This window comes from Triturus cristatus, chromosome 6 (assembly GCF_964204655.1).
Source record: "Triturus cristatus chromosome 6, aTriCri1.1, whole genome shotgun sequence".
NCBI lineage: Eukaryota > Metazoa > Chordata > Amphibia > Caudata > Salamandridae > Triturus > Triturus cristatus.
Window position 1 is genome coordinate 926614105 of NC_140589.1, and position 23341 is coordinate 926637445.

General features: G+C 46.0%; 1 protein-coding gene across 2 annotated transcripts in view; it reads left to right on the forward strand.

Moving 5' to 3' along the window:
- AHI1 (Abelson helper integration site 1) overlaps nucleotides 1-23341 on the forward strand; it is a 971238-nt gene that overhangs the window by 51201 nt on the left and 896696 nt on the right. For both annotated transcript variants that reach the window (XM_085611599.1, XM_085611600.1), the window contains one exon: nucleotides 10843-11453. In XM_085611599.1, coding sequence (XP_085467725.1) covers nucleotides 10843-11453 — 611 coding nt within the window. The remainder of the gene's footprint in view (nucleotides 1-10842; nucleotides 11454-23341) is intronic.

Genomic DNA, 23341 nt, shown 5'->3' on the forward strand with positions numbered 1-23341 from the left:
ACGGAACTGCCAAGCCATGTCTTTCCTGGACCGGAAACAAGCAAACTGCGACCGGTTTCAGGGTAACACTCCTCGTCAGCTAGGCTAGCTTGAATCCAGTTGCAAAGTGAGCAAGGGACCCACGTCTGGGCATACCCTGCCAACTTAGGGCAAAGAAAGCAAACACAAGGAGATGATGGACGGAGCGCTGAAACTTTTCAGACACTCACCCCAGTCACACATCTGGATTGAATACATTTTGGGGAAAACCAGTTGTTTTATGATTGAATTAGATGTATGAGCAGTAGACTGCATTCATAAGTCTATTTTCTTTCACACTTGAGTCACCATGCTACAGTGGTATATCTTTGCAAGTAAAGACTGGGACCAAAAAGGGGATAAGAAGGTAATGCTCTGTCTATTTACCTGTAATCTCCAGTACCCTTCCTTGGGTTACGACACACCTCTGTGTTACGGGCGTGGTTTGACTCTATCCATTGCTATAAAAAGGTATTAAGTAGTTGTATGCAGTGGATGAATTCCTCCCAAACTGGTTTGGACATGAGGAAGGCATTTCAAGTTCAGAGGAATTTAGTTAACCCACACTTGGCCTTTCTGAAAATGCTCAGAAGTATACCATTTGACATGGGCAGGCAGAGCATCCTATCTTGCCATGCAGTTGTAGCACGTAAGCAAAAATAGTTGCAGAGGTCTGCAAGTAAGGGGGAAACAAGTAGCTCTTACAGTGTTGGTGTCTTTGCAAGACTGATCTCTTAACCTTTTTCTTTTTCTCGGATGTCCTCGATCTTTTGACAAAAGACTGAAGACAGATTGTTAGCCAAATCAATAGATGAGTGCAGAGATTGTAAATGTGAGAAGTTGGCCTGGTATATGATGTTCACTAGTTAAAGTGACCACCTTGTACCATGCCAAGCAACCCTTATGGTGTGGTTGTAAGTCAACCTTTTCGGACTAGCTGCCCTAGTGGTAGCGTAGGCTAAGCAGTCTTTGAGGCTAAACTCGTGAAAGCGTGTTAAGCAGGCTGTTTTACCAAATGTAACCCCCTTTTGTACCAATGAAAGGACACCACACAGATATATATTCAAAATATATATGTATTTATTTCTCAAAGTAACCCCTAGACTCTTTATGAGCACAGGAGCACAAATCGTTAAACAAGAATACGTTAGAATACACAGAAGTTGCACTTTATATGGATAGGCCCTGGTGGCCACTCGAACCATATACTAAAATAGTGTTATAAGTACCACGAACAGGAAAGGGAAAAGGCCTAGGACCTCTAGAATCGCTGGGCCTACAAGGAGCTAACTTTAGTTAGTGACCAGGAGGTCCACGGGTTGCGTGTGCAGAGCAAATAGTCACACGCGAGCTCCCATAGGTTTTCAATGGGTGCGTAAAAGTTACAAAGTTACTGCAAAGAGGATCTTCCGGATGGACTATGAACTCAAGATTGGAAACACAGACACTAGAGATGATACTCTACACTTGGGCACCGGAGTGCCAGCTTTACCTCACCCACAGGAAGCGGGTGCATAGGTCTCGAAGTGCGTCGGGTTTCTTCTATATGTTCAATGGAGCCTGAAGACAAAGGTGCTGCAGGCGGTCGGCCCGGAAGAGATGCGGTGGATCCAAGAGTGGATCGGAGTTGTAGAAGACCTGTAAGCAGAGGGGACAGTGTTCACAGTCACTAGCCAGTGACCAGCGTGGCACCAGGTGGGTACCAGGCGATGTCTGGTGCAAACAGGAGAAAAAGTTCAGCTTGTCTCTGCAGCCACGTGGTCCCTGAAGGTCGACGACGTCCAGGAGTCGGGTCACGAGCTGTCCCACGCCGGTTCTCGCTGTCGGCGGTGTCGGCGACTTGATAGAAGCAAACAAGCCTTGGCAAAAGCAATTGTTGTGGACAACGAAATAGGCTGATGGCTCTGACCAGCAAGGTCAGAGGGACTGCTCCTTTGGAGGGGAGCAAGGGCCAGTCTGGAGCAACCAGACCAGCGGTGCATTTATTGAAGTTCGTCGCCAAGATGGCCACTAGCCAACGGGCCAGCAACCGGTTAGGCGCGTCGAGTGGCAAAATGCAGAAGGGCCCCACGCAGATCGTGGAGATGCTGGAGGGTTCACCTTTGGTGCAGATGCTGCTCGGGTGTTGGGCTTCTCAGGACCCAAAGCACAACTTGGAGGGAGCCTCGGTTGTCGCGCTTGCAGCTTGTCGTGGTCTTTTCAAGATGGCTGGCTCCACGTGTCTCGGTGCCTCCACGGGTTCCTTCTTTTCAGGGACTGTGGATCGGGCGGTGAGAGGTCTGGAGGTCCAGGTCTTGTCAGTCTCTGGGCTCGGGCTCCGGCGGGAGGCGGCGGCAAAGCAGACGTTGATTCGCTGGATGGTGCTTGCGTTAGCAAGGTGGTCACTCCCTGACCACAGGGGAGATTTCCTTCTGTCCTCTGTGCAGCAGAGCGTCGAAGTTCCCGTCTTCTTCTTGTAGCTAAGTTGATTCCAGGATGTCCGAAGTCTTCGGACACAGCTCCTACCTTTAAGCGGATTCTATGGGCCGGACTACCTGCTAGGTCCCTCCCTAAGGGTGGGACCAGGAAGGGGGGTGGTTACACCCCCAATCCTTTGTCCAGCTCGCCCCAGGTCCGGGGCTGGTGTGCCCCAGGACCGGATTGAACTGGCATATGCACCGAGGCTCCTTGTGAGCCTCAGGCATGTCTGGTTTCTTTCAAGCCCTACCTGACCAATACACAAAATCCTGTCTGGGGTGGTGCTCGCACCTCCCCTAGCAGGAAACCCTTTGTTCACGTCTCCCAAGCTGGAAGGACTCCCAGCAGCAGGAGGGCAGACTTGTGTCTGTGGTGGCAGCATCCATTTTGTGGAGCTGAGGCTATGTCTGATTTTACCCAGGTTTCAGGTACTGTACATGTCGTGTCCCTCTAGAAGGGTGGAATGCTAACCCCGTCGCCAGAATTGGCGAGGGGTTAGTATTCCAATTCGTATGACACCTTACTCGACATGTTTTGATAAAGCCAAACCAAAGATAGCATTTAACCGCGAGGTTCATAATGCACTTAAGAGTATATGGTATGACGATATCTGGAAACGGTAGAAGGAAGTTGTTCCGACCACTGCAGACAGGCTCAGCTCATGCCAGAGCACCATCTCATATGGAACCCAGCACTCTGCCTTCAGGATTGTTACGGCCTGCCATAGGAGTGACTTATTGGTTAACATGTGTCCCATTTTAGGTTAGGTATAGGTATACTACACCTAAGTAAGAGATGGTTACACCAACTTACCCCAGCTGAGTGATCAGCCAGTTGTGTCAAATTTTTTAGGCCAAGCCTGGGGTGGCATAATACATGCTTCAGCCCCTGGCAGGCCTTGGATACACCAATGCCCTGGGTACCTAGTGTACACTGGTACAGGGGCTCACAGGGTGATCCAACCAATTGGGTATGTACCTAGGGTACATGGAGTCCATTTTAAAGAGAGAACAGCCAGGCTGAGATCCTGAATGGCAGGATCTCAGGCCAACTAAGTCGAAAAACCAGCTAGACACTAGGCAAAAATTTGGGGGTAACCATAGTCAGATATCCACCTTCCTACACAACCCCCCCCCAAACGAAGGGAGATAAGGCTGACCTTGACCAGGTAAGCCTATATTGCCCAAGTGGCCATATAAGGAGGAACCAGCACTGGCATGGTTACCCCCTGTCTCATGGTCCACTAAGCAATCCCTCACCCTAAGGGTATCAGAGGGTCTCCACCATAGGGAATCTCTACCTTTGGTGTGTCTGGGCAAAGTAAAAGGCTGGTGTTGAGATGGAGTACTGAAGTGAGTGTCCTCAAAGTGAGGCCTCAGCTTCCTTCAATCATCCTCCACCATGGATGCCTTTCTTTCCTTAACTGAGTTGCACTGTGCTCTCAGGGTCAGACTCTGGCTACCTAAAGTTGGAGGCTGGGTCCCTTTTGTGGGCTTACTGGAGGGACAGGTCAGGTTTGGGGCCCTAAGGTCCCATGTTTGCCTGTGCCCAACAGAATCCCTCTGGGGGAGGTCCCTAACTACCTGTAAAGGAGATCCCTCAGGAATGTTTTTACCCATCACCTGACTAGGGCTACTAGCCAGGCAATCCTCATTCTTTTGATGGGGGGGTTCTTGTGGACAGTGGCCCTCTGGGGGTCCACTGGCCTCCCTGACCTCTGCAGCCCTGGGCTGACTGAGGCAGGGTAGAGAGAGGCAGGCTACATGCACCAGACTGGGTCCCACCTTGGAAGGGGCCACTGACATCAGAGGCTCTGCCAGGCCAGGCCTGGCTACCTCTGGGGCAGTTCCTTCACAAGGGGTGAGGTCAGATCCCTGAGGAGGCTGACCTTTTCCTAATGTCTGGGGAGAGGGAGACTTTTCTTCCTCCCCACTACTCTGTTTGTGTGGAGTGATCCATAGTTTCAGGCTTCACTACACCTATGTCAGTCTGAGTATAGGCTGAGACCATTACAGCCTTGCCAACCCTTTCAGGGGGGCACTCAGTTTGTGTTTGAGCTGTGACTGTCACAGCTCTGCCAGTCTCTACAGGGAAGTCTGTCTGTGCCTGGGCTGTGGCTACCACTGCCCTTCCAACCTTTCCAGGGAGGAAATCTATTTGGACAGGGGTTGTGAATGGCACAACCCCACTACCCTTTTGTGGAAGGCCTACCATTTTAGAATGGGTGTCTTGTTCAACTCCAGCCCAAGCTGAGAGTTCTAAGTCATTCCCCAGTAAGCAGTCTACAGGAAAGGTTGGGGACACTGCCACCCTTTTAGGGCCAGTGACCCCTCCCCAGCTGAGACATACCTCTGCCATGGGATGACTGTTGTGTTTGCCATCAATGTTAGTTACCTGGTAGGAGAAACCAGACAAAAGCTGCTCAGAGGGAACTAGCCAATGGGCCACCATCGTGATGCTAGCTCCAGTGTCTCTGTAGGCCTCAGCTTTTGTACCATTGATGTAGGGCTCCTGTCTGTACCTACCCAAAGTGTTGGGACAGGCAGTGAAGTTGGCAAACCCCATGCCACCATCACAGACAAGAGTAATTGCTGTAGGGGAATTGGCTAAGCCAGGGTCCCCCTGTGTTCCCCAAGTAAACCACCCAAATTTCTGGGGGCACTCCCACCACCTGGGGGATTACTGCTGACAGTAATAGGTGGTGTGACAGGAGTAATTGGAGGAACAGTTTTGTTTTTAGCCTTTGGGCAACTGCTGTCAGTTTTCCAATGCCCAGGAATTTTACATTCATGGCAGTAAGGCTTTTTAGCTGTGGTAGAGGAGGGAGCTTGGGACCCACCACCCTGTGTGGAGTTTTGGGGCCCTGAGGAAGATTTCTCTTTTGCTTTATCCCCACCCTTCTCTTGAGGCTTGGTGGTATCTTTCTTTTGGTCACCACCCTGGTTTTTAGGCCTGATCCTGGTCCTGACCCATTTATCTGCCCTCTTTCTCAATTCTTGGGGAGAGGTCAAATCTGAGTCTACCAGGTGTTGATGGAGAAGCTGGTTTTGACAGTTACTTAAAATCTGCTCTCTCATCATCACATTGTACAATCCTGTATAATCAGACACCTTACCTCCCAGCAACCAACCCTCCAAAGCCTTAGTGGCACATTCAATGTATTCAGACCAGTCCTGAGTCTGTGTCTTCTGGGTGTCTCTGAACATTAACCTGTACTGTTCAGTGGTTAAGCCTAACCCATCAACTAGGACACTCTTCAGGACTCTGTAATTTCTGACATCCTCCTCTCTAACAGTGAGGAGTCTATCTCTGCCTCTTCCTTCAAAGGAGAGCCATAAGATTGCTGCCCACTGGTCTTCAGGGACCTGCTGCACTTTGCAGGCTCTCTCAAGAGCAGTCATCCACTTGTGGATATCATCCCCACTTTTGTAGGGGGGCACAACCTTGGACAGGTTCCTATTGTCAAAGACCCTATCTTTGTCCCTAGGGACAGTGCTGCCACCAGTGGGTATAGACCCACTCTCTTTAGGTTGCCTAGCCTTGTTCAGTTTCTCTTCCATCAGGGCTACCTCTAGCTCCTGCTTCCTGATCCTCAGCTGGGCTTCCTGCATTCTGGCCTCATGCTCCCTCCTCTGAGGGGTGGTCATCCTTCTCCTGGAGTGACCTTGAGAGCCTCTAAAAACATGAGAAGCGTTAGATTCACCTGAGTGATTCCTTTGCCTCCCAAGCCCTGTGTTAAGTCCACTGGGGAGATCCAATGGGATGATCCCATTGTCAGTCCCCAATAGCCTTAGGTTAGCTGGGCCACGTATAACACTTGGCACTGGGCTAGTTCTCCCTTCATCCTCACTACCTTCTGTATCAGTACCCTTCTCACTTTCATCCTCTGTAGTATGAATCTCATCTAAGGGGTGACTATTGGAAAGGGGTACCTCAGTAGCATCTTCAGAAGGGGGGCCTCCTGGTCCAGTCCCTAAGGGGCCTAACTGGGGGGCTTTCCTGAGAGCTTTCTGATTCTCATCAGCCTGTAAAAGCTCTCTGAGTTCAGCAGAAGTAGGATTCTTGGGCTGTTTAAGGCCCCTGATATTTGCCAACTGCCTGAGCTCATTTTGATTTAGGGTAGCAAAGAGAGTTGGTGCCCTCTGGGGGTCACTCTCGACAGAGACGGGTACCTTGGACCCCTCTGCCCCCTCCATTGCTCTTAAGTGTGGGTGGATGTGTTGCAATCTACCTACACTTGGGTTTACCTACTAAACCTATCTAGTAGTTGTAGTCAGGGTGTGCTACTCCCTTTGCTCTACAATAACTAAGTTCAGTAGAACTTAAGTATATCTATCTTGTTTTATATGTACCTACAGGTACCTATGTGATCTTTCAATTGGTAACCGAGAGATTACAATGGTAAAACACAGCAAGCTCAAATCCAACCGCTGCTCACCAATGTGAGAAGTTGGCCTGGTATATGATGGTCACTAGTTAAAGTGACCACCTTGTACCATGCCAAGCAACCCTTATGGTGTGGTTGTAAGTCAACCTTTTCGGACTAGCTGCCCTAGTGGTAGCGTAGGCTAAGCAGTCTTTGAGGCTAAACTCGTGAAAGCGTGTTAAGCAGGCTGTTTTACCAAATGTAACCCCCTTTTGTACCAATGAAAGGACACCACACAGATATATATTCAAAATATATATGTATTTATTTCTCAAAGTAACCCCTAGACTCTTTATGAGCACAGGAGCACAAATCGTTAAACAAGAATACGTTAGAATACACAGAAGTTGCACTTTATATGGATAGGTCCTGGTGGCCACTCGAACCATATACTAAAATAGTGGTATAAGTACCACGAACAGGAAAGGGAAAAGGCCTAGGGCCTCTAGAATCGCTGGGCCTACAAGGAGCTAACTTTAGTTAGTGACCAGGAGGTCCACGGGTTGCGTGTGCAGAGCAAATAGTCACACGCGAGCTCCCATAGGTTTTCAATGGGTGCGTAAAAGTTACAAAGTTACTGCAAAGAGGATCTTCCGGATGGTCTATGAACTCAAGATTGGAAACACAGACACTAGAGATGATACTCTACACTTGGGCACCGGAGTGGCAGCTTTACCTCACCCACAGGAAGCGGGTGCATAGGCCTCGAAGTGCGTCGGGTTTCTTCTATATGTTCAATGGAGCCTGAAGACAAAGGTGCTGCAGGCGGTCGGCCCGGAAGAGATGCGGTGGATCCAAGAGTGGATCGGAGTTGTAGAAGACCTGTAAGCAGAGGGGACAGTGTTCAGTCACTAGCCAGTGACCAGCGTGGCACCAGGTGGGTACCAGGCGATGTCGGGTGCAAACAGGAGGAAAAGTACAGCTTGTCTCTGCAGCCACGTGGTCCCTGAAGGTCGACGACGTCCAGGAGTCGGGTCACGAGCTGTCCCACGCCAGGTCTCGCTGTCGGCGGTGTCGGCGACTTGATCGAAGCAAACAAGCCTTGGCAAAAGCAATTGTTGTGGAAAACGAAATAGGCTGATGGCTCTGACCAGCAAGGTCAGAGGGACTGCTCCTTTGGAGGGGAGCAAGGGCCAGTCTGGAGCAACCAGACCAGCGGTGTATTTCTTGAAGTTCGTCGCCAAGATGGCCACTAGCCAACGGACCAGCAACCGGTTAGGCGCGTCGAGTGGCAAAATGCAGAAGGGCCCCACGCAGATCGTGGAGATGCTGGAGGGCTCACCTTTGGTGCAGATGCTGCTCGGGTGTTGGGCTTCTCGGGACCCAAAGCACAACTTGGAGGGAGCCTCGGTTGTCGCGCTTGCAGCTTGTCGTGGTCTTTTCAAGATGGCTGGCTCCACGTGTCTCGGTGCCTCCACGGGTTCCTTCTTTTCAGGGACTGTGGATCGGGCGGTGAGAGGTCTGGAGGTCCAGGTCTTGTCAGTCTCTGGGCTCGGGCTCCGGCGGGAGGCGGCGGCAAAGCAGACGTTGATTCTCTGGATGGTGCTTGCGTTAGCAAGGTGGTCACTCCCTGACCACAGGGGAGATTTCCTTCAGTCCTCTGTGCGGCAGAGCGTCGAAGTTCCCGTCTTCTTCTTGTAGCTAAGTTGATTCCAGGATGTCTGAAGTCTTAGGACACAGCTCCTACCTTTAAGCGGATTCTAGGGGCCGGACTACCTGCTAGGTCCCTCCCTAAGGGTGGGACCAGGAAGGGGGGTGGTTACACCCCCAATCCTTTGTCCAGCTCGCCCCAGGTCCGGGGCTGGTGTGCCCCAGGACCGGATTGAACTGGCATATGCACCGAGGCTCCTTGTGAGCCTCAGGCATGTCTGGTTTCTTTCAAGCCCTACCTGACCAATACACAAAATCCTGTCTGGGGTGGTGCTCGCACCTCCCCTGGCAGGAAACCCTTTGTCCACGTCTCCCAAGCTGGAAGGACTCCCAGCAGCAGGAGGGCAGACTTGTGTCTGTGGTGGCAGCATCCATTTTGTGGAGCTGAGGCTATGTCTGATTTTACCCGGGTTTCAGGTGCTGTACATGTCGTGTCCCTCTAGAAGGGTGGAATGCTAACCCCGTCGCCAGAATTGGCGAGGGGTTAGTATTCCAATTCGTATGACACCTTACTCGACATGTTTTGATAAAGCCAAACCAAAGATAGCATTTAACCGCAAGGTTCATAATGCACTTAAGAGTATATGGTATGACGATATCTGGAAACGGTAGAAGGAAGTTGTTCCGACCACTGCAGACAGGCTCAGCTCATGCCAGAGCACCATCTCACATGGAACCCAGCACTCTGCCTTCAGGATTGTTACGGCCTGCCATAGGAGTGACTTATAGGTTAACATGTGTCCCATTTTAGGTTAGGTATAGGTATACTACACCTAAGTAAGAGGTGGTTACACCAACTTACCCCAGCTGAGTGATCAGCCAGTTGTGTCAAATTTGTTAGGCCAAGCCTGGGGTGGCATAATACATGCGTCAGCCCCTGGCAGGCCTTAGATACACCAATGCCCTGGGTACCTAGTGTACACTGGTACAGGGGCTCACAGGGTGATCCAACCAATTGGGTATGTACCTAGGGTACATGGAGTCCATTTTAAAGAGAGAACAGCCAGGCTGAGATCCTGAATGGCAGGATCTCAGGCCAACTAAGTTGAAAAACCAGCGAGACACTAGGCAAAAATTTGGGGGTAACCATAGTCAGATATCCACCTTCCTACAGTAAACAAGTGGGGTTAGGTAGATTTGTGAAAAGTTTAAAAGAAATGGTATCATTTTATTGCTTGAATGAATATGGTGTGATTGCTATTTCTCTTTTTGCGACAGTGATGGTTTTGCCCAGGCTCGTTGTGCCTATTGTAGATCCACTTCTTCAGAGTTTAATGGTGAGCAGCCCTTAAATATGGTTCAAGCGTGGGTTAGCCCCAAAAATGAAATAACTCTTCGTTTGGCATTTTAGCTAATCTTTACTCCCTGTGTCTTGTGTCAAGTGCCTGCAATTGGCAAATCTTTATTGATTTTACTGTTCACATTTGTGGATTTCTTTAAGGTATTATTGGAGCAAGTTTAGAGTGGTCTCACAAGATTGTTGTGAAAAGTTATACATTTCTTTAAAGGCAGTTTCTGCCTATTAGAAGGTATTTTCATTTGAAACTGGAGATCTTGATAAGTCCCTTTTTTTAAAACTGTTTTTAAAAAAATTCTGACTTTCAAAACTCATTTCATGGTGTCAACCATAGCCGCTGTCAGGGTCCCTAAGGTTGTTCATTATGTTAAGATTCTCCTCATACTGTTATTCCTTGTGGCATTGTTACATTACCCAGTAGGATACATCCCAAACCTTTGGTTTAGGTAGTGCCTTAGTTACATTTTAACCTATATAATTGCCATTGATGTTTATTAGAACTTGTACTTCCTGCCCTGGCAGAAATTGTTCATTTAATCAAACACTCTTATACCCCAGGCCTTTGACGAATTGCTTACGTTGTTTATTCAGGTGATGGTACCATCCAGCTGGATGAGATGACATTACACTTACAGTAGAAAGTAGTAACATTAAATCTGCGGAAGAGTTGTCCACGAAATGTCACCATACTCTTTCCCGTTACTACGATTGAATGTGTCTCTTTGATTTGCTGTAAGAGAGTGAGAGTTGGGCATACGCGGTTGTGAATATCAGTAATATCTCTGTGATACTTCCAAGAGTCAAATAATGCCACTTAGTGCTCTACCTTTTGAAAGTGAGTGTAACTTCTTGTTTAACTGCACATATTCTTATATAATTTATTTGATGAATGAGTTAGACTGTGTTGGCTGGGCACACCCTTAGCACCATATCAATCTGTGTTGTGTATTTTTCTAAGTGTGCTTAATCTGGTTCTGTTCTGCTTTGTTTCTAGCTCGAAAGCGTAAAGAATAGACTTGGTTTTTTGAAAGAAACAGAAAATGATGTGGTTCTTAACAAGATTGTGTATGATCCAGAAGAAAAGAGCAGTCTCCGTACAAAAAAGAAACATAAAGCAACATTTTCAATGCCGGATGTAATACAGCACAATGTCAGTGAAGAGGAGAACAAGCAGATCAAAACCACTAAAAAGAAAAAGAAAGCAGTGCTGGATGACCAGATACAGTCGGAAGAAAGTATGATGGAAACTGTTTCTGAGAATGTTGAGAGTGAAAACCGTAAAGGCCAAACAGTGTCATCAAGAACAGAAATACAAAAAGCTGTACCTGTGTCCTCAGGTTTTCAAAAGAAGCCAAGGAGTGTCTTTAAAGATGGGCACTATGAAAACGATTTGGAAGAAGATAAACAACAACTTATTCAAGCATACCAGCTTCAAGTGTCTGAGGAAGAGGCAAAAGAACTTCGAGCAAAGATAAAAAAGAAAATGATGCTTCAGATGGATGAGTTTAGGGAGCAGCCAGATGACCAAGATGTACTCTTAAAGAATGAAACAGGAAGAAAGAAAAAGAAAAATAAAGTAGTTGAAGTGCCTGATGCAGAAACAAGGTATTTTTATAAATATTTTGAAGTATTTATTGTTTTTTTCTTCATTGCTTATTTTGTGAGAATAATTTTGAAGCTGCAGCCAGTCAAAAATTGATTCAAAACCACAAGAAGGCTGCCAGCTGAAAGGAAATACATTTTGCATTCTAATATGAATCTGTTTCCAAGTAAGCAGGCTAATCTATTGCCTTCCTTAAAACTGATTAGGCTTGTTGAGCCTGGAGAAAAGAAATATACGGTGTTTAAAACAAACTGGTTTTGCCACATGGTTGCAGTCTATGTTAGATTGTGAGGGTTTTTTTCTGCTGACTCTGCATCCTCCTCAGAATTTGCAAGCATTTTTCATAAATTCATGTAATGGTTTTAGCTTACGCTGCATTTACCTCAGTTAGTACTTTCTTATTGGAAGATGCATGTCCACTACTGCATCTAGTATATTCGAGGGCGCTTGTCCTTCTCTTCATGTGACCCTCCATAGCTTGCACCTGAAAGTATGTTTCCTCTAGAATAAATGTATGGTCTAAAAACACTACTTTTATAATTACTTGTGACAGTAAATTCTTCACCTCGTGTATATTCCCCAGGCGTCAGACTTGATCTGGAAACTATTTCCCCTGTGTGCCAATCGGTGGCATCTTGCCTGTTCATGTCTACATCGTTCTTCTCGGAAGTGACGTGGGGAACCGCATATCGGTGCCATCCATGTGCACTGACATTAGTTATTTTCTTCCTGCACCTTTAGATGAGGCTTCAGAGCTTCTCCTTGGTCTTTCTACAAGTTTTTTATCCAATATTTATTGCAGCGTGCATAGTGCAAATGTCACCTCCTAAAACAACTGTGCTTACATTTTTGCAACCAGATGCCTAGGGTTAAAGGATGGCTCCAGGGCTTTCATGACTGCCCAGCTGAGTCTGAAGGCCATACAGGATGGTGAGACCAAAGTTTATCTCGCCAAGCACAAGAAGATCCCATGCCGTGACTGGTCGAAGTTGAAAGGAATTCCTGTTCCCATAGTTGTTCCCGGGGCAGATTGGCGTCGCATTCAAAGTCTTCGGGTTAGTGGTAGAAAAAACACAAATCAAAGCAGGAAAGTAGCCCTTCCCACTACTCATAAACTTCAACTAGAGCGTGAGGAAGTCAATGTGCCTCCTATCGCCAGTGGAGCAGGTTATGAGTTTGGTCCTGACGCACCCTGAGCTCAAATGGTGCCTCAGCAACGTTGCAGTAAGTTAAAGCCTTTAGTGAGGCCTTGTAGCGTATATTTGGCACTCAATTCAATTCAATTCAAAAGACCTTTATTCGGATTTCATAAAATCCATAAAAGTACAACAAAAGGAAAACAACACATTTATACAATAATACAATCCATAAAAACACCACAATCACAGCAATTCATTTTCAAATATACAACTAACATAAATAATTTTCAGGGATTTTCCATCGTTTTGCGTGCGTGTACTATTAATCTCAGAAAAGTGCAGGTGCGAAAAATTAATTCATCTGTATCCAGGGAAAATAATAATGAACATGATTCCCCCAATGAAAGGGGTCTTAATTTTCTAAAATAGGGAGTTAAAAACCAGTTAATATATTTTAAATAAAATGTACAGAAGAATAGGAAGTGAATGTCATTCTGTTTGCTAATTCCATCACATGGGCAGGGATTGTATTCTATTGTGTGATGATACCCCAAAGGAAAAGCCAACAGGGTTTTTACAGAACCTGCCCTTAAACGAAAGAGCAGCGATCGTTCCCAATTGGACATGGGGAGAGTTAGATAAGATGGTAGTGGGTGCCTACACAAATCGTACCCCATGTATGTAGCAACAGAAGATTTAGATAGCTCCCTCCCCATTCTTTCTGAATTAAAAAGTGCATAAAGTGCTTGTTTGACTACGACCTTATCATTCTTCTCAATTCCAGTGGGTTCTAAGAAAAGATTGCCTTTATCCACTGCACATAATATTTTGTAAACCTCGGCTAACCAGGGTATTGACATATGGTGATCACACTTTAGGCAATCCATTATAATGTTTTTAGTTAGGGTCGCAAAGTTATTTGTCCAAATCCTAATCCAAAATAGGGCTGGTCTGGCTCTGATAAAATCACATACATAGGGGAGATTTAGTTCTTTGTGACCGATGAATTCAGAGGCTGAAAAAGGAGCACCCAATATTTTTCTACAAAAACGATTTTCCTCCCGTTGAATCCCTGAGTTTCTCCCTGAGCCCCAGACCTCAGCCCCATACGTTGCCACAGGAAGGCACTGTAATTTAAAAAAATTTTAAATGGCCCTAGTGGCACCTATTTTCTTCGGGCGTTGGAGGCTCAATATAGAATTAGTGGCTTTCGAGAACTTGCCCATGGCGTGGGCAGAATGCCCACTCCATGAGCCGTTCGCAGCGAAAACCAATCCTAGGTACGGAAAGGAGGTTACGGATTCTAATTTATCCGAACCTACATTTATAGTATTGAGCTTCCTTTTCCCGGGTCCACTAGACATAATAAAAGATTTTTTAAAATTTACACGCAGATCAAGTGCCTCCATATGCTGGACGAATGCTCTAATGAGCAAACGAAGAGCATTAGGGGTGCGGCCCATAATGACCGCATCATCTGCGTATAATAAAACTGGTAGTGGATTCCCCTGGATAATTGGAACATCTCTCGTCACTTGTTTCAAAGCTTTGGCAAGACCGTTGATATAAATAATAAATAGCAGAGGTGCCAAAACGCACCCCTGCCTCACCCCCCTGCCTATTTTTATGGGTCTGGACACGTCGCCACCAGACCCGATCCTAACTTGTGCTTTAAGGTCCGTGTGAAGATAGGCCAGAAAATTAACAAGACTTGCATCCAGACCGTAGTTAGAAAGCATAAGCCATAGTTTGGATCTATTAACTAGGTCAAATGCAGATGAAAGATCCATAAATGCGAGATAGATTGGACTAGAGCGAGCAACATTGTACTTATCGATAATCAATTTCAGGTTTAGGCACTGCTCCACCGTGCCCACACCACTCCTGAATCCCAACTGGCACGGATCCAGTAGATCAGTATCTTCAGTCCACTCTATCATCCTGTTATAAATAACTCGTCCAAGGATTTTTAAAGTATTGTCCAATAGCGAGATTGGACGATAGTTGGCTGGATCTGACCTATCTCCCTTCTTAAAAATGGGAACTATGGTGCTGGTCGCCCAAGTGTCAGGCATTGGCGCCATAGGTAAACTATTAAAAACATTAAGAAGAATTGGTGCCCATAAATCCGTGTTATACTTAATAATATCTATAGGGAGCCCATCGGGACCAGGGGCCTTGTTACCAAGGCTTTCTTTAATGGCTGTAACTATCTCAGGGAGGTCAATCTTGAGGTTGCATGACACCATCAAGGAAGGAATAGTTACTTCCTTAGAGGGGGTAGCATATATTTTAGCAAAATGAGCCTCCCAACTACTACTAGTAATATTGCAGCTAATTGGGGACAATTGATTCCCCATATCTCGCGTCTTCCTAACGGCTGACCAGAAGGGGCCGCTACTCTTCAAATTTGCACTCGCAACCAATGATTCCCACTGTTCTGTCAGCAGGGCAGCCTTCCTTTCAGTTGTTTTTAACTTATAGTTTTTCCTGGCCAACTGTACCTCTAGTATACACCTTGGGTTAGAAGACAATGCTTCACGTAGTTCCCTATTTGCCTTAGAACAAATTGAGTCAAACCATCTTGGTTCTTTCGCTATTTTTGGCAGTGGGACTGACAACAATTTTTTAATCACTAAACACAGTTTGCCAAAGTCAGAGATTATTCTATTATTATCTCCATTTAAAAATAGACAAGAATTAATTAAATCGGAATGATCATTCTGCACATTTTCTAAAATAGCTCCGCTATCGATCCCCCTCCATTTTAGCCGCAGACCGTCACCTGATGGTGTAATGTCTCTTGCACCATTAGATTTCGCATATACAGGGCGGGAGCCTAAGTGCAAAGTAACTGTGAGGGGGTTATGGTCGCCAAAAGATGTTTTTAACACCTTGGATTCCAATACACGGTCCAGCAAATCAGGGGACATAAAAATAAAATCAATAGTTGAACAACAATCACGCCCCCTAAACGTGGGGACATAGTCCATGTCAGGTATTAGAGATACTTCCATGGCATTTCCAAGGGTGTGTTCACTCAATAATTTTGCTATTTCAAACCCCCTTTTTTCAGCTTGGTCCGTGATGTTGTTAGTGTCCTTGATCCAAGACTTCTTTGGTAATTTGGCATTAAAATCTCCGCCGATTAGAATCCCTATCCCCCCCTCTGATTCCAAGTTTATTTCCAATTTTCTTAGAGTCTTAGAGAGGGCTATATAGTTTGTGTTGGGTGTAGAATAAAAATCATTATTATAAAAATTAATTATAAAAATCCTGGGTTTTAGTTTCAACTCAAGGACCTGAATGTTCGGATTTCCTTCTGAAAGGTCTTTGATAGTGCCTCCCACCAATGTGCTAACACCTATAAATAATCCTCCCACTGCACGGCCAAAAATGGGCTTCTTTGAGGTTACACTAAAACAATGGTAACCCTCAATAAATAAATTGCTGACAGCCCATGTCTCCTGGAACATAACAATATCTTTGTTATCCAATAGCTTGATCCATTGAGGGTCAAGCAATCTTGATTCCAACCCAGCGACGTTCCAACTAAGGATGGACAATTTGGGGCGTTTTAGGGCACAAGAGGCATTATAGCCACTAGGCTGCTTAGGTTGAATTGATGGAGTAGTTATGTTCTCATGTGTAACTGGGGACATAGTCGAAACAATGCGTGGTGCCATTGTCTCAATCTCGTTACATTGTACATCAGAGGGATTTTCCTTAATAGTAATTGGTGCGTCCTCACACCCCCTATTTCTTTTCCCCAGTCAATCTTGACATTCCAAATTGGAGAGAGCGTGTTCAAAACGGTTATGCGTTGGTATATTATATATATACCTTGGCTCGTTCTGAGGCATGTTAAAGTTTAGTTTAGGCCTTACGTAAGGTCTCTCCCTTGGGTTGGGATAAGAGGGAGTGGGGAAAGGTAGATATGGCAATTGATATGGTGGGGGTATAATCCGTTGGCCTAATGAACAACCATTCCTAAAATTAGTATTAAACTCTTGGTAAGGATGTTCATAGCCATTAATAATGTTACGGTTCATGCCCGGTTGATCTGCTAAAAAGTTAATCCCAGGATTAGAATGAAGGTCAATTAAATGTCTATAAAAATACCCGAGAGGAAGCAGAGTAGTGTTAAATTCCCAGGGTGAGGGCAGTGGGGCTTTTGAGAGTGTAGATTGCACCCATTGTGGAGATTTAAAATTTATAATGATGCAATCTCCTTCAAACTTTTTTCTCGTTGGACCCACCCACCCTACTCTCTGTGTATGAATAATTTCCCCTGCTCCTTCCATTGGGAAGTTGCAATTTGCAGAAAGCCAATGGAGAGTTCTATTTCTTAGGCTTGTATAGTTTTCCTCTTGGGTTTCCCCCAATTTTGGGACATTAGCTAAAACCAAGACATATGGACCGCAATCTGGGGGCAAACTGATGCGGGCCGGAATCTGTCTCTTGCTGATCACTTCAATTATATCGGGCTTATCTGTTGGGTGGTGTTGGTTAGCATCCTGCACTTGTCTCGTTACTGGCCTGTTGTTTATGTCAGTAGGTTTCTCCCTTCCTCCCGAACTAACTGTTGTGGTGGTTTTGGTATCTAATGCCTGTCTGGATGAGGGTTCTAGGTTTAATTGACCTTTACTTCTACTCAGTTTGGATGTGGAGGGAGAAGCATTAGTCTCCACTATACTTTTCTTATTGGCCATAGTGTGTTGTGATTTATGTGTGTTAATGTTGGATGCAACATGGTGTGTTGTAGTTATAGAATTACACCCTGTGCCTAATTTCAACACATGGTCATCTAATGCCTTCAACCTCTTATCAATATTAAGGACTTGTTGACTGATGGGTCCTAAAAGAGTAGTTATCAAGGTCTCCAGTCTCCCCCAAAAATCTTCATTACCCGGCAGTGCATTAGTTAATGAGCTTTGTTCATTATTTTTGCAAAGGTGCACCTCACTTTGAGTATGGTTTAGTATTACAGGAGTGAGAGGCCTACTCAGTTGAGAGCGTCCACCATTCTCTCTGCATTTATCTACTAGTGACTCTAAGTGTTTCTGTTTCCGCTTTGCTTTTTGTTTTCTTGCTTTTTGTCCCCTTGTTCGTGCTGGTGTACTATCACATTTTTCCCTATCTGTAATCGATACATCTGTGTCTAAGCATAGTTCTATCCCTTCCTGCTCATTAATTAGGGATGGGGTAGTATCAGTGGACTTATTAACGCTTAATCGTGACATAGACGGTGTTTGTGATAGTCTATTATCCATTGTACGATGATTAGGGGATACACTGTCCAGGATTATACAATTCACATTTGAGTCAGTGCCTGGTAGCCCCGCGTAAGATGTTATATCCGATGTGGCCACCAGGGAATCCAATGTATTGTCCTGCAGCAAAGGTAATTGCGTGCTTGGTGGGAGCGAGAGGCGTCTTTCAGTGTTTTGAATGGCAGAAGCCACAACGCCGATCGTCCTCTGCAGCATTTTATCGATAGCAGTCAAACTAGGCAACGGGGTGGGAACAGTAGCAGTTGAGGGAGATGTTAACTGCTTACGAGTAGATTTAAGCACAGGTGGAGCTTTTTTCCCCATTTTCCAATATATGTTTTGAGTATACTAAGCAAAAATAAATGGTTGAATCCCAGACACAACGTGTACTATACTCACGAACTTGGCGATGACTTACGATTGGGCACCAACTTTAGAGGGGCCAAGGGGGGTTGCCCGGCCCGGCCTCCAGCGACCCCGGACGGCCACAGACGGCCCGCCCTCTGCCCGGGCTCAGCCCGGCGCCGCCCGCGCGCGTCCCGCGTCGCGGAGGGAGCCGCCGATTTTAAAGCGCCTCCGGGCGCGCAATCACCTGGAAGGGGGCGTGACAGTAAAGGCTCACGGGAGCTGTAGTCTCCCCCCACCGCGGCCCTCGATGTCGTCAGGGCAGCGGGGGAGACAAACAGCGTGGGTGCCCCGCCAAGAATCCGCCGTTCGATAGCTCCGGTAGGTGGGTGGCGTCAGTGCTGGTGCTAGTTCAGATTTCCCCCGCTCCACCGAGGGAGCCGCCGATTTTAAAGCGCCTCCGGGCGCGCAATCACCTGGAAGGGGGCGTGACAGTAAAGGCTCACGGGAGCTGTAGTCTCCCCCCACCGCGGCCCTCGATGTCGTCAGGGCAGCGGGGGAGACAAACAGCGTGGGTGCCCCGCCAAGAATCCGCCGTTCGATAGCTCCGGTAGGTGGGTGGCGTCAGTGCTGGTGCTAGTTCAGATTTCCCCCGCTCCACCGAGGGAGCCGCCGATTTTAAAGCGCCTCCGGGCGCGCAATCACCTGGAAGGGGGCGTGACAGTAAAGGCTCACGGGAGCTGTAGTCTCCCCCCACCGCGGCCCTCGATGTCGTCAGGGCAGCGGGGGAGACAAACAGCGTGGGTGCCCCGCCAAGAATCCGCCGTTCGATAGCTCCGGTAGGTGGGTGGCGTCAGTGCTGGTGCTAGTTCAGATTTCCCCCGCTCCACCGAGGGAGCCGCCGATTTTAAAGCGCCTCCGGGCGCGCAATCACCTGGAAGGGGGCGTGACAGTAAAGGCTCACGGGAGCTGTAGTCTCCCCCCACCGCGGCCCTCGATGTCGTCAGGGCAGCGGGGGAGACAAACAGCGTGGGTGCCCCGCCAAGAATCCGCCGTTCGATAGCTCCGGTAGGTGGGTGGCGTCAGTGCTGGTGCTAGTTCAGATTTCCCCCGCTCCACCGAGGGAGCCGCCGATTTTAAAGCGCCTCCGGGCGCGCAATCACCTGGAAGGGGGCGTGACAGTAAAGGCTCACGGGAGCTGTAGTCTCCCCCCACCGCGGCCCTCGATGTCGTCAGGGCAGCGGGGGAGACAAACAGCGTGGGTGCCCCGCCAAGAATCCGCCGTTCGATAGCTCCGGTAGGTGGGTGGCGTCAGTGCTGGTGCTAGTTCAGATTTCAGATTTGGCACTCTACCAGCTCCCTCTGGCGTGTCTTTGGAAACCAAGGATCTGAAGGAGTCTCCAGTTGGACTTCCACTGGCGAGTCTGCCCTGTGTGCCATCTGTGCCTCTTGAACCTTCATTGGGTTCAGCACCAACTTGGGTGCTGGCTCCAGTTCCAGTCCCATCCCCATCTCCTATTACGCTGTCATCAACGCAATGCAGTCAATGCCAGATTAAGATGTGCGGTCATCATGCTATCAGACTCCGAACTGAGTCCTCCCAACCTCGACTGAAGTCACGCCTGGTGCGCAGCCACTTGACAATTCTTTTGATTCTGATACTTGCCCTTACCGCATGGTAAGGCCCAGACCTTACACAATCTTTTTGGCATGGATTCAGACAGTGACAACTATGAAGACTTGCACGATTGTGTTCCCCAATATGACAAGGAAAACTGGTATGGGATGTTGAGGGAGTGTGTATCATGATCAAAGGGGAGAGATATGGGATTTGGCCCAATCCTCCTTGAGAACAGAGATTGTATCAAACTCATCCAGCAGCTGCGCAGTGGAGGAAAGGTCCAACCCTATATCCTTTACATATTACAGTAAATCATCTGCATACAGAGAAACTGCATGTATTGTCTTTCAAAGGTATCCACCAGTGTGCTTTAAAGATCTGCTGCTGGGATGCCAAGGATTCCAAGGTCATGGCAATAATAACTGTGATAACTGTCAGCACTTACAGGTGCTTCACCCACAGCCTAAGAATCATTATTTCACTGGCTTGTTTTGACTCTAGCTGTCGGTTGCATATAAGATATGCACATATTTGTGCCATTATGCGTGCCAGGATTCTGTGCATGTATTTCGAGTTTAAAGAATCAAAAACAAATTTCAACATCAAAAGCAATAGACGCTGCATTTGGAAGCAGTTCCAATATACCACTCATGATTTCCTAAAGCCTATGAAGGCTGAAAGAGGTGCTATGACCCAGAATGATTTATTATATAAATACAATGGTTCTGTCGGGAATTTCTAATTTCTTTTAGAAAGTTCAACAAATATTCATTACATGTAACAGATATCAGATAACTGAGGAAAAAAGCACACACCAATAAAAAGTTTGCAATTTGGTAATTTAAGGGAATAAAGTATTATGGGTTATCGTAATACACAAGTTCAAAAGAGCAAAATATTGGTGACTTGTGGTGATAAAGTGACATGTGATGATAAATAGTATATACAATATATTTCAAATGCGGTAAAAGTGAATAAGTAGAATAGAAAGGTACATTATTTCTCGATATGTCTTTATGGTTTTTCACATATGCTACAAGATCCTATGTGAATTAATCTGTGATCAGAAGCATTGTGTAGACATATAAGGGTGCGTCGAGGTTTCAACCCCGTGTACTGCGCAAAATATAATAAGCGTCACGGTGGGTTTTCCTCAGGACAGTGCAGATGGGTATACAGCCTACGGAATGAATAAAAGTTAGTTTAGGGCGTGTGCTCAGAGATCAAACAGAATAGGAATGTTCTCTATGAGGGTAAATAAGCTTACCCTAGCGCAGATTTTGGTTAATATCTGCGGGCGAGAAGGTTTTCTCAGTCAAAGTTGTAGTCCTGGTGAATCAGGAAGAGGCCTATGGAGTGATAATAAGGTTATAAACACTCCCATGATAGTGATTATCAGGGCTTAATACAGGGGGAAAGGCCTCCTGGAAACAACAATATTTAATGAAGAGCGGTGGTCTATGGAGAGTTGATGTAATTGTAAACGCTCCCATTTACTGTGCTCAAGGTGAAAGAATTCCTGGTATTATGAAAAACTAGTATTATGAATAACTTAGGTAAGTATGTGTCCCAAAACGACATACCTTGAAGATTTTTGAGGTAAAAGGATGATGTCTTCAATAAATTTGGGGTTTTAAGCCAGTCGCATCATTTACTGTGAAAAATAATTGAAGAGGAGTGTGATTAATTTAATTAAAAAGCTACAGCACTTGAATTACAAAGTGCCCATACAGGTGGCCTCTAACTTAATCTTACCAGCGATCTGTAGTTCAGCACGTCTGCCTCAGGGCAGCAGTGCGCTTTACAAGACGCATACATTTACATTTACATTTACATTTGTCAGCTCTCAGTCTGGTGGAATACTGAGGCTTGAGACAAGGGCCTGTGATTTATAGCAGGTGTCACGTGCCGGAAACGTGCAAGTTCACCCATGCCGTAATTAACTAAATGAAAGGCTACAACTGCAAGCTGTGGGATGTACTGTGAAGGGCCCCTCTCATGTGTGTCTGTAGAACCATTAAGCAAACATCAGAGTAATGTTACACTAACTGGTTTCACTCGGCAAAAAATGTTAAACAGTTAAGAAGAAATTCCATGGTGTTAATGGAAAATGATTCAAAGCATATTCATTATATGGCAGATTTTAACATTTACTAAGAATGAAACCACATTGATGGAGACAAAACCGGGCTTCCAGTTAATCAGCATAAACATATTTCATTGCAAAGTTAAAGGTGTTGAGAGGTGAAGCTGAGTCGTGTTGATGAAAAGTATACAGAGTAAATGCATACAGTTTACATTCAGAAATTCAGACTTGTTAGTAGGAACACTTTGATGATAAAACTGTCTTGCCGTTAGCCATTATAAATTAAGTACAAAATCTATGAATGCTTTGCCAAAAGATGGCATACAGTTACGATTCTAAGTTTAAGAAGGAAAAAGGACTTAAAGGTAGCCAATATGAAACATCTCAAAATTTAAGTACAATTTCAAATAAAGGCATGAAGGTGATCATGTGACTGGTCAACAGGAATTGCCAGAGTTTGGGCATGCCTAGTAGAACCTAAGTGCCTGGGCTCCTAACATAGGAAGCAGTTGGCTTGGCATATGTGCGTAAAGACAGCGTGAATCATATTTGACATAGTCAACATTCTGTTTATAAATGCAATTAGGCAATAAATTGTGCGTAAGGACAGCGTGAATTATTTTAAGACTTGATCAATAACATGGTCAACATTTTGTAAACAAGAGCATTTTTGGGGCAATAATTTGCATCACCGTTTAGTGAGTAATTAAAACATATGAATCAAAAACATGTAGAATATGATGTTATTTTCTTATACTTGAGTTTAACCTGACAAGCACATTAGGTGAAGTATGTGCATGCAAAAAAGGATGGGGGGGCTAGGGAATAGTTCAGGAAGTAAAGGATAGGTGTGGTCATGTACGTGTGTGTGGTTTTACAGTTTGACCATTTGCCTATATGTCTCCTCCTGCTCATTTAGCCCATTTTTTACCGAATCTAGCAGATGGATCCATCTGCATTCTTTGTAATTTAGTAACTGGAGTATACTGCCTCCCCTTGGGTGTAGTGTGACCTTTTCTATTACTCACCATTGTAGGTCATCAGCAGTGTGGTTGTTTTTGGAGAAATGCTCTACTAAAGGAGCTCCCTGGACCTTACAGCGAATTCTGCTTTGGTGTTGTAGGACCCTGGTCTTCACCTTTTGGGTAGTTTGGCCTACGTAGATTTTTGCGCAGGGGCATCTAATGACATAAATCACGTTGTGACTGTTACAGTTACTGTGTTGTCTCATGTGATATGTATTTCCTAGAGTTCTAGTTTGATGTTAAACTTGTTGGGCGTGGTTGTAGGAATAAATGATAAGCCTTTACAGAGTATATCAAATTCACTTTGTGTCAATATATGATTAGAGATGTTGATTATGGGATCGTTTGGGTTAATCTGAGTAGAGGGTCCATGGTTTGTCATACCAGGGGTAGTGTCTATT